Source organism: Apteryx rowi, unplaced genomic scaffold (genome assembly GCF_003343035.1).
Source record: "Apteryx rowi isolate R43461 unplaced genomic scaffold, aptRow1 scaffold_655, whole genome shotgun sequence".
Lineage (NCBI taxonomy): Eukaryota > Metazoa > Chordata > Aves > Apterygiformes > Apterygidae > Apteryx > Apteryx rowi.
The window spans coordinates 100648-113821 of record NW_020450933.1 but is presented as its reverse complement, the minus strand read 5'-3'; the positions used below and the strand labels follow the sequence as shown (position 1 = coordinate 113821).

The window sequence follows — 13174 nt, the reverse complement described above, 5'->3', positions numbered from 1 at the left end:
TCCAGCAGATATCAGGGTGGTTGAAGTCCCCCATGAGAACCAGGGCCTGGGATCGTGAGGCTACTTCCAGCTGTCTGTAGAAGGCCTCACCAACTTCCTCATCCTGATCAGGTGGCCTGTAGTAAACACCCACAACAGTGTCACCCATGCTAGCCTGCCCTTTGATCCTTACCCATAAGCTCTCGACTTGCTCTTCATCCACCCCGAGGCACAGCTCAATACATTCCAGGTGCTCTCTCACATAAAGTTCAGCTCCACCACCTCGCTTTCCTGGCCTGTCTTTCCCAAAAAGCATATAGCCATCCATGACAGTGTTCCAGTCATGTGAGCTGTCCCACCATGTCTCTGTAACTGCAGTGAGATCACGGCCCTGCAACCGCACACAGATCCCTAGTTCTTCCTGTTTATTCCCCATGCTGCGTGCATTGGTGTACAGGCATTTCAGAGAGGTGATCGAGCATGCAGGTTTCCCAGGAGGAATACAAGTGGATCTTCCATAGTCATGTCCTGTGTGCACTTCCTTGGCTGCATGCACCTGCTGGAGGTATCCTGACTTGAGCCATATTTTGCTGACTACCCTGGCACTATAACTCTCCCCTTCCCCCATCTTTCCTAGTTTAAAGTCCTCCTTACCAGGTAGGCCTACCTGTTGGCAAAGACACGTGTGCCCTGCTTAGTGAGGTGGATCCCATCTCTCCCCAGCAGTTGTCGATCTTCAAACAGGGTCCCATGGTCGTAGAAACCAAAACCCTGTTGCCAACACCAGCGGCGCAGCCAGTTGTTAACTTGGAAGATCCATCTCCTCCTCCTCCATTCCTTCCCCCTCACTGGCAGGATTGAGGAGAAGATGACCTGGGCTCCCAGACCCTTGACCACCATCCCCAGGGCTAAATATCCTAAAGAGAGCTCAATATCGGGGATTTAGGAACAGCAGCCCCTTGGGCTTAAAATGGGAAGCAATCAGAGAGAACACCTTTCTTAGCTGGTGTCTATACCTTTCACCTGGAACGGTAGCTACCTTTATGATCATCTTGTAAAGTGTGGGGAGTATTATGATCATCTTGTAAAATGTGTTCTTAGTAAATCTTTTCTTGTTCTCCATTAGATGCTAGAGAATGCTACGTCAGATCCCTTTCAGCTTAAAATGTTGTAAAGTGCTGAGAACTGGGCAGAATCAGAATGGTGATTTATCTAGTCCAGTGTCAGTGTTCAACAGAAACCAGAATTGGAATTTTTTTTTTTTAAACATGAGAATGTTGTGAGGACCCTGCTAAAGGTGTACACAGAATAGCTTGCTTCTGCTTTGAAGTCCTGGCATTTGATAGTGGGTGTTTTTTGCCTTTTTTTTTTTTGTTAGTCCTCGCATAAGAGCTGATGTTCTTTTTGAAGACATTAACATAAAATAATATTCCTCCTCTCTTATCCCAGTGACTTTTGGCAATGAGTTCCACAGTTTAATTGTGTGTTGTTTGAAAAGTGTCGTCTTCATTGGTTCCCCTTTATTTGGATTTTTCACCTCTTTAATTTTTCCTGTAGTATGTCACAGTGAACATTGTCCTCCTGTTTGGCTCCTCTAAGGTAACAGTCTCATCTTTTCATTCTCTTATATGAGAACTTCTCCTCATTCTCATCTGAAGCCTCTTTAATTCTGTAGTATCCTTCTTGCAGTGAGGTGCCCAGTATTGCACACAGGATCACAGGTCATGATTTCATGTAAAATACAGTGTCTTTATTGGTATTTTTCATCTCATTCTCTATTCATCCAAGTATCTTGCATATCAGAGTTTTTCATGAAATTGGTTACAAGACTTGACACTTTCATCACTTATTACAGATAAATGGGCCACCTGTAAAATGTAAGAGTGCTTAGAATTTTTTTTCCTTCCCTTTTAAAATTTCCAGTAAGATGTAGTCTTCTCTTTCTCCCCATTAGGTTTTCTTCATATTTTCTTCATATTATTTTTCCGAGTCTTATTCTGATCATTTGAGTCAAATGCCTTGTACAGCGATGCTAAATTTTCAAGTCCATAATTTCCTAGATTGCGTCAAGCTTTTAAAATAATAGCGTATTTTAAAATACGCTTTGCAAGATACTCTTCACTTGTGGTAGTTTTTTTTGTTGTTGTTTTAGTACATTTCAGGTTTAGAATGGGTTTAGGGTCTTGTTTTCTGGTGGAAGTTCCTGTTATAAATTATGCCTGTCTGTATTTGCTTTGCTCATGTTACACTTCCAAACTTGTAAAGCTGTTTGACAGTTCCTGCCTCCTCCTGCCTGTGGCAGTTTGTTCCTGGTCTATCCGTTTTTGCTCCATGAAGGTTTTCCAAGACTGTTTTCATGCTGGCATCTAACCTATGTATATGGATTTTTACCTTGTGTAATTTCAGAATTAGGGCCTTAACAGAGGTACAAGAATGAGTTAAAACTTGAGGACACTGTCACCTGTTGGTACTCTGCCTGCACTTTGAGTAGATTAGACTGACTGTTACTTGGCTATTTAGTGTCACCCACCTTTTTGCATTCAGTTTTGCACGTTTATTAACGCAAAGATGGCAAGATTAGAGCATTTCACAATTAGCTCTTGCTGCAGAGAAGTGACTTGGTGTCAAAATAACTTCTTTAAACTAGTTTACTTAGTAGTATCTCGTGTTTGTACTTTGTGTTGTGTGGAGTCAGCGCTCTGTGGCAGAACCTTGTTGGATTATAATGCCTTGCCGGTCTTTCACAACGTTGTGTGTTCCCTTCCTTTTACAGATGGGGAAATCAGTAAGGAGGTATAGTCTGGGATTCCTAACCAGGCAGACTGAGGATTATGCGTTTTTCTATCTGAGTTCTTTCAGGATTTTCTTTAGGATTTCTGTTATTTAGTATTGTTCTCACTGTTCTTTTTTGGTCTTTTGCTGTGCAAGGTATCAGCTACCACTGTGTCCTGTTGCTTTTATTGTTCCATTTGGGTTTCCACAATGCTTGTGATATCGTGAGGCTCAGTCCTTTCAAGGCATTTGAATTAATTTTTTTCCTTTTACATTATGATTCTTAACTCTTAACTGGAGAAGTAACTCCTTTATGTGTCACCTTATTGGCTTGTGGGGAGAGGGGTTGTCTTTTTGCTCTGTATTGGTTGAAACTTCAACTCTTTTCCAGTGTGGTTTGAAGGCCTCCCTCCCCTTCCCCAATTTCCAAAGTCTAAGAGATGTCTGCCTAACAAATGCTGCTGCTCAGCTCCTCTTGGATTTTCTTCCAGCTTCATTTTTAGATTCAGCACCTTGGGAAATCCAAATATTCTGTGCCTAGATGAGGCTTCTGTGATCTGTTCCTTGCATTTCCCTGCAACGTGCTATTGGTGTCCTAGAGACCAGACTCCTTCCCTGTCATTTCCTTAGAGTTTGTTGAGGTGTTTTGCAGCATCTGCTGCCTTTGCACCTTGCAGAAAGTTACTGTATGGCTTTTATGGTTGCCACATCCTGAAACCTCTACATTCCTGATAGTTGTGTTGCTTCTGCTCTATCCTGTGTTGTCCCCTCTCTATTTTCAAATGCATCAACCTCTGCAAAAGGAATTGCCTGAATCCAGAGTCTGGAGGCCCCACTGGGAGGCCCTCCCAGTTCTGCTTACACATCCTTTCACTGCAGAATTGGTTTCCTGAGAAGAATTACACATTTCACTTTTGCCATGGATGTTTACAGCAGTATTCCTTATCAGCTATGTTTCTAAACAGCTTTGTCTTTGTGCATTCAGTGCAGTATCTCCAGCCTCATAATGCTGAGGACTGAGATGCTTGCGCTGCGTGAACATAGCAGTGTGTCTTGGCCCCAAGGAACGTAGTTATACAAGCTAGACTCCGTAGCAAACTGTTTAGTGCCCACCCTGATTATGTTCTTGCTAATTAATATCCTATTTGAGTGGTGGTCTGCATTTTAAGTAGAGGAGGGCTTCTTTTGTTGCTTTTTACCCAGGAGTATATTTTGTGGTCTTAATATTGGGGTTTTTTGCTTGCTTGTTTCAAGGTGATTTTAAGTAAACTTAAAGCTTGTTTGCCTTTCATTTGCTCCATTGAAGTTGCCTTCTTATTTCAGTCTGGGATGCAGATTTTGCTTTAAGCAAGAACTGCTACTCCTGCTTTTGATGCTCTTGCTACATTTTCTGTTCCAGACAAGTACTTGGAAACGTGACCATGTAGATCAAAGCAGTAAATTCTGGGTGGATGAACTAACTTTAAAGTGGCAAGTCCTTGGAGTTTTGTGGGGGTGGGGAGAGGCTGAAAAAAGTAGTAGCACTGTTTCTACTTTTTCCTTTCTCCCAGATCAAGTACTGCAACTAGCAGAAACTTTACTACCTCTTCAAAATCATCAGCAAGTTCTTATTCCTCAGTGTCTGCCACTTCTGTCATTACTAATGGTGATAGCAGTAACTCCTATGGACTGAACAGCTCCCACCTGGGCAGGGGGTAAGAGCAGGAATGTTTCTTTGTTTTTCTCGTCCTTCCTGTGAATACTTCTATGCATCCTTGCCTAAATAGAAAAGGAGTAAAATACTTCTTCTGCTACCCTTTGCATATGTGTTACCAAACTTGTTTCTGAAGCAACCTTATTCTGCTCTTCCCTCCTCACTTGGAAATGCATGTTCCAGAGCTTACTAACTATTAGGGCATTGCCTGATTATTTTGAGGGGGTTGGGGGAAAGAGAGAAAGGATTATATTCCTGTCTCCGTCCCTGTTAGCTGCCTTACCAGGTAGAGACAGTAATTCTCTCATCAGTTCTTACAAAATACAATATGGATACTTACAGTAGACTACTGCAGTAGTATAGTGTGCTGTGTACTTGTAGATACAGGAAATTAGTGTGTTAGGAGGCATAAATTAAAAACAGACTGTGTAGAGATTAACATTGCCAAAGTTAGCACGTATTCTTCACACTCCTGGTATCCAATTTTAGCCAGTATGGTGGAGCAGAAACATGCAAGCTGGTGCATTTCATTAAACAAATTTTTTTGACTAGTATTTGATACTACTCTTAAACATTACTGACACTGGGTAAACTTACTGTGGAGTACATTGTGTTGTCTTTCTTCCAGAGGTTCTGGCTTTTCCTATAACACTTACAACTGCAGGGACTCTGCTTCCCTGTCACAACCTGGACTTTGTGGACTCAGTAACCTTGGAAATACCTGCTTCATGAATTCTGCATTACAGGTAAAAATTGGAAAGAATCCTCTTCAGAATTAAATGCAAGAGCAGTTGCACGGAAGACAGGAGATTATAGTCTGTGAAAAGTGTGTTTTAACATAGCTCAATGAAGAGACTGATATGGGAATGAAAAAAAAGCAGATCATATTTCGTCTGGCTTAAGTACAGCATATTAATAGTATAGAGCATAGTACAGTATGAGGGACTGTATCTGAAATACATGGATTCTGAAAAGGTTATGGGGGAAGTCATAGTAAACAGGTGCCTAACTGACATAAGATCCTAATGCTGTGCTCTGGTAAAAACAGGCTGACATAAAGGAGGATTTAACCTGTGTGTACAGCATAAGTGAGATGAGCGGGCCACTACACACAGTTCTGGGGTCTTTGTTTAAAGACTGTTGAAAAATTAGGAGTGCAGGTTTAGGGTGGTTTGGGGGATAGGTTGTAAATGTTTTGCAAAGCTAATAATGATTAGGTTAAATAAATATAGCAATCTTCCAGGTTTTTTTGGTTCATTAAAAAAATGCAGAGAGGTTGTTTGCAAAGGAACTCAAAATGTGAGCTAATTTATTGTTAAGCCAACTTTGACCTCAGTGTGGCACAAATGATATGTAATGACTCTGGTCACCTTGGAATAGCTTCAAAAAGCCTGTTTCTAGAGCACTTCTTAAAGCAGCTATAATGCTTTATGTGCATGGTATTCAGGATACCACAATAAACCTGGACTGCCTCATCTTTTTTGGTTCAGTATCATTTTATTACCAGTTGTATCATGGTAACCTTAAACCATATTATGCTTTATTGAACTTCACAGCTAAGAGTCAAAAATATTTTTATTAATTTTGATTATCAAAGTAACTTAATCCAAACACATTTCAGTCTTAATTTTGCACAGAAATTATTCATGTTAAGGACAAATTAGGCTTTCCTATATTTATCATTAGGTTTTAATTTCCTAGGCTTTTATCTTTTTAAATACAAACTTCTTCCTTAATTTTTTTGGCAAATTCCTGAAAACTTGTATGTAGGCAACAATTTCCCAGTGAGAGACTATGGTCAAATGATAGCAGTATGTAAGCACATGAATAGGGAGGTACTACAGGGTTCTGTCACTTCCCTGGAGAAAGAGGCGAGACAAATTAATGTCTGGGCCTTGAAACTGGATGTGTCTGATGGGATAAAGTTCACAAGGCACACATCAAGTGGGTTCAAGTGGAATAGGCTAAGAAAGGCAGGACTAGATTTTTCCTGACTTTTTCCAGATGCCATTTATAACTTCTCTGAAAGATTTGCTGTGTGGCTAATTGCTACGGGTCCTGAAACTTCAGGGCTTTAGAAAGAGCCGAGAATTATTTATTTATTTTTATTTACTTTTTTATTTATTTTGCTTTTTTGAGTTTCCTTTTTTTGATTTCTGCCTCTTTCTTTTTTTGATTTTCTTTTGTTATGTCATGGTTCTGTAAGCAACTTGTAGTTAAGCTGTGGAACTTCTTGCCACTGGAAGTTGACCTCATTACAAAAACGTTATCTGTGCCTCAGTCTGAAATGCAGATTGCTGGAGACTGGAGTAGATGGGGGAAATACTGCTTCCCCTCCCACACCCTTATGTACTTAAACTCTGCTTAGTATCTGATAGGGGCTGCTGTGGGAAATTAAGTTGAGTTTAAAAAAAAAAAAACAGGCTGTAATCAAAGTTCTATTTTTGTTTGTTTATTGAAGTGTACTTTTGCCTAAGCAAGGAAAATAGCGTCTATTGATGTATATTAATGCAAGTAGGGACAATATTAAAAATGGGATGAGACGCCATGCAGGAAAGACTTGCTGGTTTTCCTACCAGCATAGGTAGCATCCAAAGAATTGTTTTATAATAGGAGTTTGAATGCTGTGGTCTCCTGTGTTTTTGTTCTTTTTTTCTGTTTTGTTTTGTTTTTTTAAGATAACCATATTCTGAATTGCAGTTGTTGCCCAGACTCCAAACAGATTTCTTTTTAATAAACTATATACCTATATACTCAAATTCTGTCCTACTAGATCTGTTAATAATTTACTATATGCTCTGATGTGGAAGTTGGGTTTGTTATTTCATTGTCACGCAGATTTATTATCCTGTGCAGTAAATTCAGTTCCCTTAATGTTCTTTCAGTGTCTAAGCAATACCCCGCCTCTGACTGACTATTTCCTGGAAGATAGATATGAAGCTGAAATAAATCAGGACAATCCCCTGGGGATGAGAGGAGAAATTGCAGAAGCCTACGCAGAGCTCATTAAACAGATTTGGTCTGGGAGACAGTCTCATGTGGCCCCACGTATTTTTAAAGTAAGTACTCCATGTTCTAGTAGCATAGTTTTGTGACAGGAAAAAAAAAAAAAGCAAGCTGTTATGTCTTCTGAAAGACTTTGGTGTCATGAAAGCAGTAATAACAAAATTGCTTCAGTGTTGTCTCATGTTTTAAGTAAATGATTTTCAGAGTACAGGGAGGAGCTTAGAACAAGTGACTGAATAGTATCCTACCCCAGAATTGATTACTGTTCCTAAACACTACGTGCCTTATTTAGTATATGACCTTTTAGCCTTTGGTATGCATCTGTACCTGAGGACTGTTGGCAGATGGATCAAAATGATCTTTGCTATGAAACTAGGCAAGGTCAGATGAATTGTCAGCTGCAAACTTTAATTAGTGAGAAAAGGTGTGCAAGCTATAAATTAAAATGGAATTATAAAGTGGAGAAGAAAGTGCATCTCCTTTTCTATCACATTATTTATTGGTTTCGTGTTCTCTGTCCTTCATTGTAAAGAGCTGCTTTTAGCTGGAATACTGGGAGATAGCAGTTGTATTCAAACCCCTAGAAAAAATTTAACCATGCCTTTTGTTTTAAATATAATAAAGATGCTCTAGTGCAGAAGATCGTAACTAAAGCATCCAAGGAACATTAAAACTTTGCTTCTGTGGCGCAATCTCAGTAAAAGGAGGAAGAAAACTTCTCAAATATATGAAATAAGCAATGAGCATCCTGCAGCTGCTGCTAAGGCTTTGCATGGTGTGGTCTTGAAGTTGAGAGTATGTGCTTCTCAGACCTCTGGAACAAAGTCTTATGGACTGCAGAAAGCCATTCTCTCTAGGGTTGTAGGTAGTTCTGAAGCAACAAGATGTTCCTCAACTTCTGTGACTTGGGGTTGGTGACGTGTCATGCATCGCTACTTAAATTGTTCTGTAAACTTCTGTTCAGAGGAACTATGTGGAATCAGTAGTGGACGTCAGTAAAAATGTCTTAATATGGGGTGTTCTTGTTTAAGAATGGGATAAGCATAACTTCTCATTTCTTAGGGCAGTACTGCTTGTGTTGTTTTTCTGACAATTGTTGCTGATTAGTGACAGAGTTAACTTTCTCTAATAAAACAGCCTTCCAGTTTGGGCTCACTTGCAGTCCTCTTTGAGTGGTTAAAATGTACAAAGCATAGCTCCAGAAGCCTGTTGGACTCTTCATGTTAGTGGCAAAATTAGTGATGGGGATTACTTGGACTGACAAGTCCCTTCAGTTAATTGTTGATTTTCCTGTTGGTCCTTTCTGTAACTTTTCAGAAGCAGGAATATTTTAAATGGCACTGTTGCGAGATGGCACTCATTGCATGAAGTAACATAAGCTGTATTTGGGAGTGCTGTTTCTGACTCTCACAACTCAGACAAATGTTACACTTCTTAAGTTCACATTTCTATTTTTAGAATAGCTCAAGGCTACTGAAACTGGGTTTTCAATCTTAGTTTTAATCCCATTGCAGTCTCGCAGCCCACCTACTCCAAGATTCTGTCTTTTAGCAAGTCTGCACTGTGGTGACTGCAGGCTTCTGGAAGAACAAAGCTGAAAGTATAAAATACATCTGTTTGTTAGGTTTTTGTGTGTTGGTTGTTTTCAGGTACCTAAACTAATATTCGTAATTGGGATTCTGAGCATCACAGCACTAAATGCATTCTTCCCCCTCAACACCTGGAAAAAATGAAAAATATTTGGGAGAACTATCCTGACACCCTTACTGTGTTAGTGGCCTCGTCAGTGGGTCCCCTACTAATGCATAGTAACGTAGTGTTGATCTCTGCAAAAGCCAGGATATGACTGTTTTCTTTATTCCATTGTCTTTTACATGTAGCTAATACCTACCTCCTCTAACTCTTGCATCATGTTTTAGACACAGGTTGGCCGTTTTGCTCCTCAGTTTTCAGGATATCAGCAGCAAGATTCCCAGGAGCTCTTGGCTTTTCTTCTAGATGGCTTACATGAAGATTTGAATAGAGTGAAGAAGAAGCCCTACCTGGAGCTGAAGGATGCCAATGGCAGACCTGATTTGGTATGGTGCTCTTTATTTGAGGGTAGTGCAGCCACTGCTTCTGAGGGAGTATAATTAGGCTTTGTTAACACTTCCTGCCCTATTTGCTCCCCACAGGCCACACAAACATCCTCCCTGCAAGACAGTGCACCTGGGAGGGGAGAACACTGTCACGCTTTGTGGCCTATGTGGTTCTTCATGACACCTTGCAACATACAGCTGTTGTAGGATGCATTAGAGCAGAGCATCTCTCTTGTACTGGCGTGCAGGAAGATGTGCTTATGATACAAGTTGCCTAATAGAGTTCTACACTGTGAAGAAGGGAAGTTGATCTTGTGACATAATTAAACAGTTTTGATATACTGACGAATGCAGAGTCCAGAGTAAATATATTGGGGAGGGGGGAAGATTTAGGAGCCTCTAAAAGCCAAATGCAATAATTGTTCTGAGGTGTGTATAACTAGTTGTTTTTCCTCGTAACTGGTAATAACTTTGTGGTTTTGTCTTTTCATGCATGATACAACACATGTGACAACAACACAAGTAGTATATTAATCTTTTCTCTGAGAAACTGTTGAGCATTGTGGGATGGAGAGGATCTTTGCCCAGCATGCCTTCATTTTATTCAGATACTTCCCTTTCCCATTAATATAGGAGATGCACAAATTTCTGCCCTGCAACCATATCACTGTTGGAGCTAATAACTCTTGTTCTTATCTTAACATCCTTGTTAGTGACACTACCATCGTAGTGTGTTTGTATATATGGCATTTACATATTTATTTATAAATGTGTGTGTATGTATGGTATTGTACTGTAAACTAAAAACATCATATTAATTAGAGCTTCTAAGCACATTAAATAGACAAATACCAGTTTGTAGATGTTCTTAGGTGAGTATAAGGCATCTAAAATCATATTATGGAAGTCCTCAGGGGCTTGGAATTGTCTCCTTTTGTACTCTTTCTCTGGGACGTGGACCATACTATTTCAAGAGGAAAAACTCTTTATTTTTTTCAGAAGCTGTAAATGCAGTTGTTTTCTAAAAACAGACAACAGAAGTCCATTCCTCCTAGAAGAGAATGGAGCATATCTTCTTAGCAGCCTTGTGCTCCGAAGCACAGCACGCAAGCCTCTCGCTTGCGCTCTATTCATGTTTCTAGCACTGCTTGTACCAAGGAATATTTGACCAAGTGATTTTGCTAAAATTGATCTAGTATGTCTGGCTTGATACAAAGTCACTGAGATACAAAGTTTCACTGAGAACTCCATTTGTCTTGGGCTGGACACACTGTGATGGACCCCTTCTCTGTGAAATTTCTCCGTGTCTCTCAGTATCAACTTTGAGTTTTCTGTGGTCTGTGTTCTTACCATACTACTGAAGTTTGTGAGAACTATTTTTTTTTTCCTTTTTATAGGTGGTGGCAAAAGAGGCCTGGGAGAATCATAGACTGAGAAATGACTCTATCATTGTGGATATTTTTCATGGCCTTTTCAAATCTACTCTTGTTTGCCCCAAATGCTCTAAAATTTCTGTGACCTTTGATCCCTTCTGTTATTTAACCCTTCCATTGCCCTTGAGAAGAGATCGTCTCATGGAAGTTACTCTAGTTTATGCAAACCCACAGTGCAGACCTGTCCAGGTGAGGCATGCCTAGAACGTGAATTTCAAAGTCATCTGAGGCTCTTTCTCTTGGGTCTGTTTTAAGGTTGAGACTTTTCCAGTCGTCTGAATAGCACTGATGTCTGGTTTGGGGGGAAGAGGGGAATATTTTTAATGTATAAACTTGGAATTGGGCATGTAAATTAAGTGGCTTTGAAAAATCTCAGTCCATGAGACTAGGATCAAGGATGAACTGAAGATGACTTATCTGTTCCCATGCTGAGCTTTCTTGTATGACATACTGCTCGATGAAAGCAGTAATGTGTTTGCATAGTCATGTTTACCTCTGGTGCCTTGGGAAATGTCAAGGTGAAACTTCTTGGAATGGGTAGGACCTTTCAACGTCAAAAAGAAATGATAAAACAGAGACTCCCTTTTGCAAAAACTAAAAAAATGACTTGATAACTTTTAAAGCCAGCTCATTGACAAGGTAGACTTTGTTGGTTTGGGGTTTTTTTTCCAAATGGGCCTTTGGTTAGGCAGATGCATACTTAAAATAACCTCGTGCTTGCCACATGCATTAAGAAAAACACAAGGTCTAGGAGGCCCAAGCTAATGACTAGATCCCCTAATGGCAGATGAGCATTTACCAAAGCAAAAGCAAAGTGGTTTTGGAGGAATTAATTGGCAATACTTGCATGTGCTGTGCATTAAATGAAATTCCTTGCAAAAAAGTTATTGCAGATAATAAAATAAAAAGAGGAATGAAAATTTATTGTGAATTTGGTGTATAACTGTTAAATCAAGAATATCTGCATTTGTTCTTGTCACCCATACTTAAAAAAGGGAAAAGATAGAAAAGGGATTCATTCAGAAAATGAGCAGCATTTACCAATAGTATAGAGATTTGAAAGGATATCTTCTTCTGAAGATTAAGAGAACTTCCAGTAGCTGGAGCTCTTCTAGATGAATTGGCCACATGCATGTTCTATGTTGCACCCTCAGTCCCCTTAAAATCAGTTCCTTGCATTTTGTGATCTCCAGATTGAGAAGAAGCCAGAGGCATGCACTACCTTCCACCTCTGGTGTGTAACACAAGGAGGAATTGTCTCTCTGCCCTATGGGTTGTGCTAATAGAAATGAGCTCAAAGTTTGTGATGGCCACAGTGCGATATGCAGATGGGTAGTAAAAGTAAAAAGATCCCAGTGAATATTGATAAATAACTCCTTCCTGGTCAAGGGAAGTGTGTGGGTTACACATAATTTCTCTGAATATGTGCCAATCCGCAACTGCTACAGTGCCTTTGAATCCTTCTTTAAAACGTGGTACCAGTTCCTCAATGGAAAAAGGAACCTAGGTTAAATCAAACTGTAGCTATTTGCATTCTGGTTCCCATTTTTGCAGCCATGCACACTCTTGCTTGCAGAACATCTCAGCCATGCTAAAAGCTCACAGATCTGTCTTCAGAAAAGTATACAGTGTATTGGAAGGGAGGAATTGGTGGACTATCAGATGTTCAGCATCTGAGGTGAAGCACTCCCACTGACTTCACGAGATCTTTCTGCTTTAGAGAGTGAAAATGTCCTTGGCTGTGCCCTTTGCTTTTTGTAGTTTAATTTAATACATTGTGTGTCATATTTTGGATGAGCTCTTTGGAGTTTTTTCAGTACTGAGGGTGTGTCCGGAATAGAATTCTTTGGCTACACCTCTGGTCGTATGAAGGTATGCAGAAGGATCTGTCCTGCTTTGCTGTCCATGAACATTTTCCTTCCTGCCTGTCATGGTTTTTAACTTGAGTTCCAGAGGCACCAGAGGAGAATGGTTCTAGCACTTTTTAAAAACATAAGTCTGTAGGTTTATGTACTGATCAGACTTTTTCTCTCTCTTTCTCTCTCTCTCTTTCTCTCTCTCTTTCTCTCTCTCTCTTTCTCTCTCTCTCTTTCTCTTTCTCTCTTTCTCTCTCTTTCTCTCTCTTTCCCTCTCTTTCCCTCTCTTTCCCTCTCTTTCCCTCTCTTTCCCTCTCTTTCCCTCTCTTTCCCTCTCTTTCCCTCTCTTTCCCTCTC

At 40.0% G+C, this 13174-nt stretch overlaps 1 protein-coding gene across 7 annotated transcripts in view; it reads left to right on the top strand.

The window, feature by feature from the left end:
- The window catches only part of USP4 (ubiquitin specific peptidase 4), a 50415-nt gene that overhangs the window by 16539 nt on the left and 20702 nt on the right, over window positions 1-13174 (top strand). For 6 of the 7 annotated variants that reach the window (XM_026084917.1, XM_026084919.1, XM_026084922.1 and 3 more), the window contains 5 exons: window positions 4302-4445; window positions 5073-5190; window positions 7330-7503; window positions 9370-9528; window positions 10926-11150. In XM_026084917.1, coding sequence (XP_025940702.1) covers window positions 4302-4445; window positions 5073-5190; window positions 7330-7503; window positions 9370-9528; window positions 10926-11150 — 820 coding nt within the window. The remainder of the gene's footprint in view (window positions 1-4301; window positions 4446-5072; window positions 5191-7329; window positions 7504-9369; window positions 9529-10925; window positions 11151-13174) is intronic. The other variant, XM_026084918.1, reaches the window with a different exon arrangement.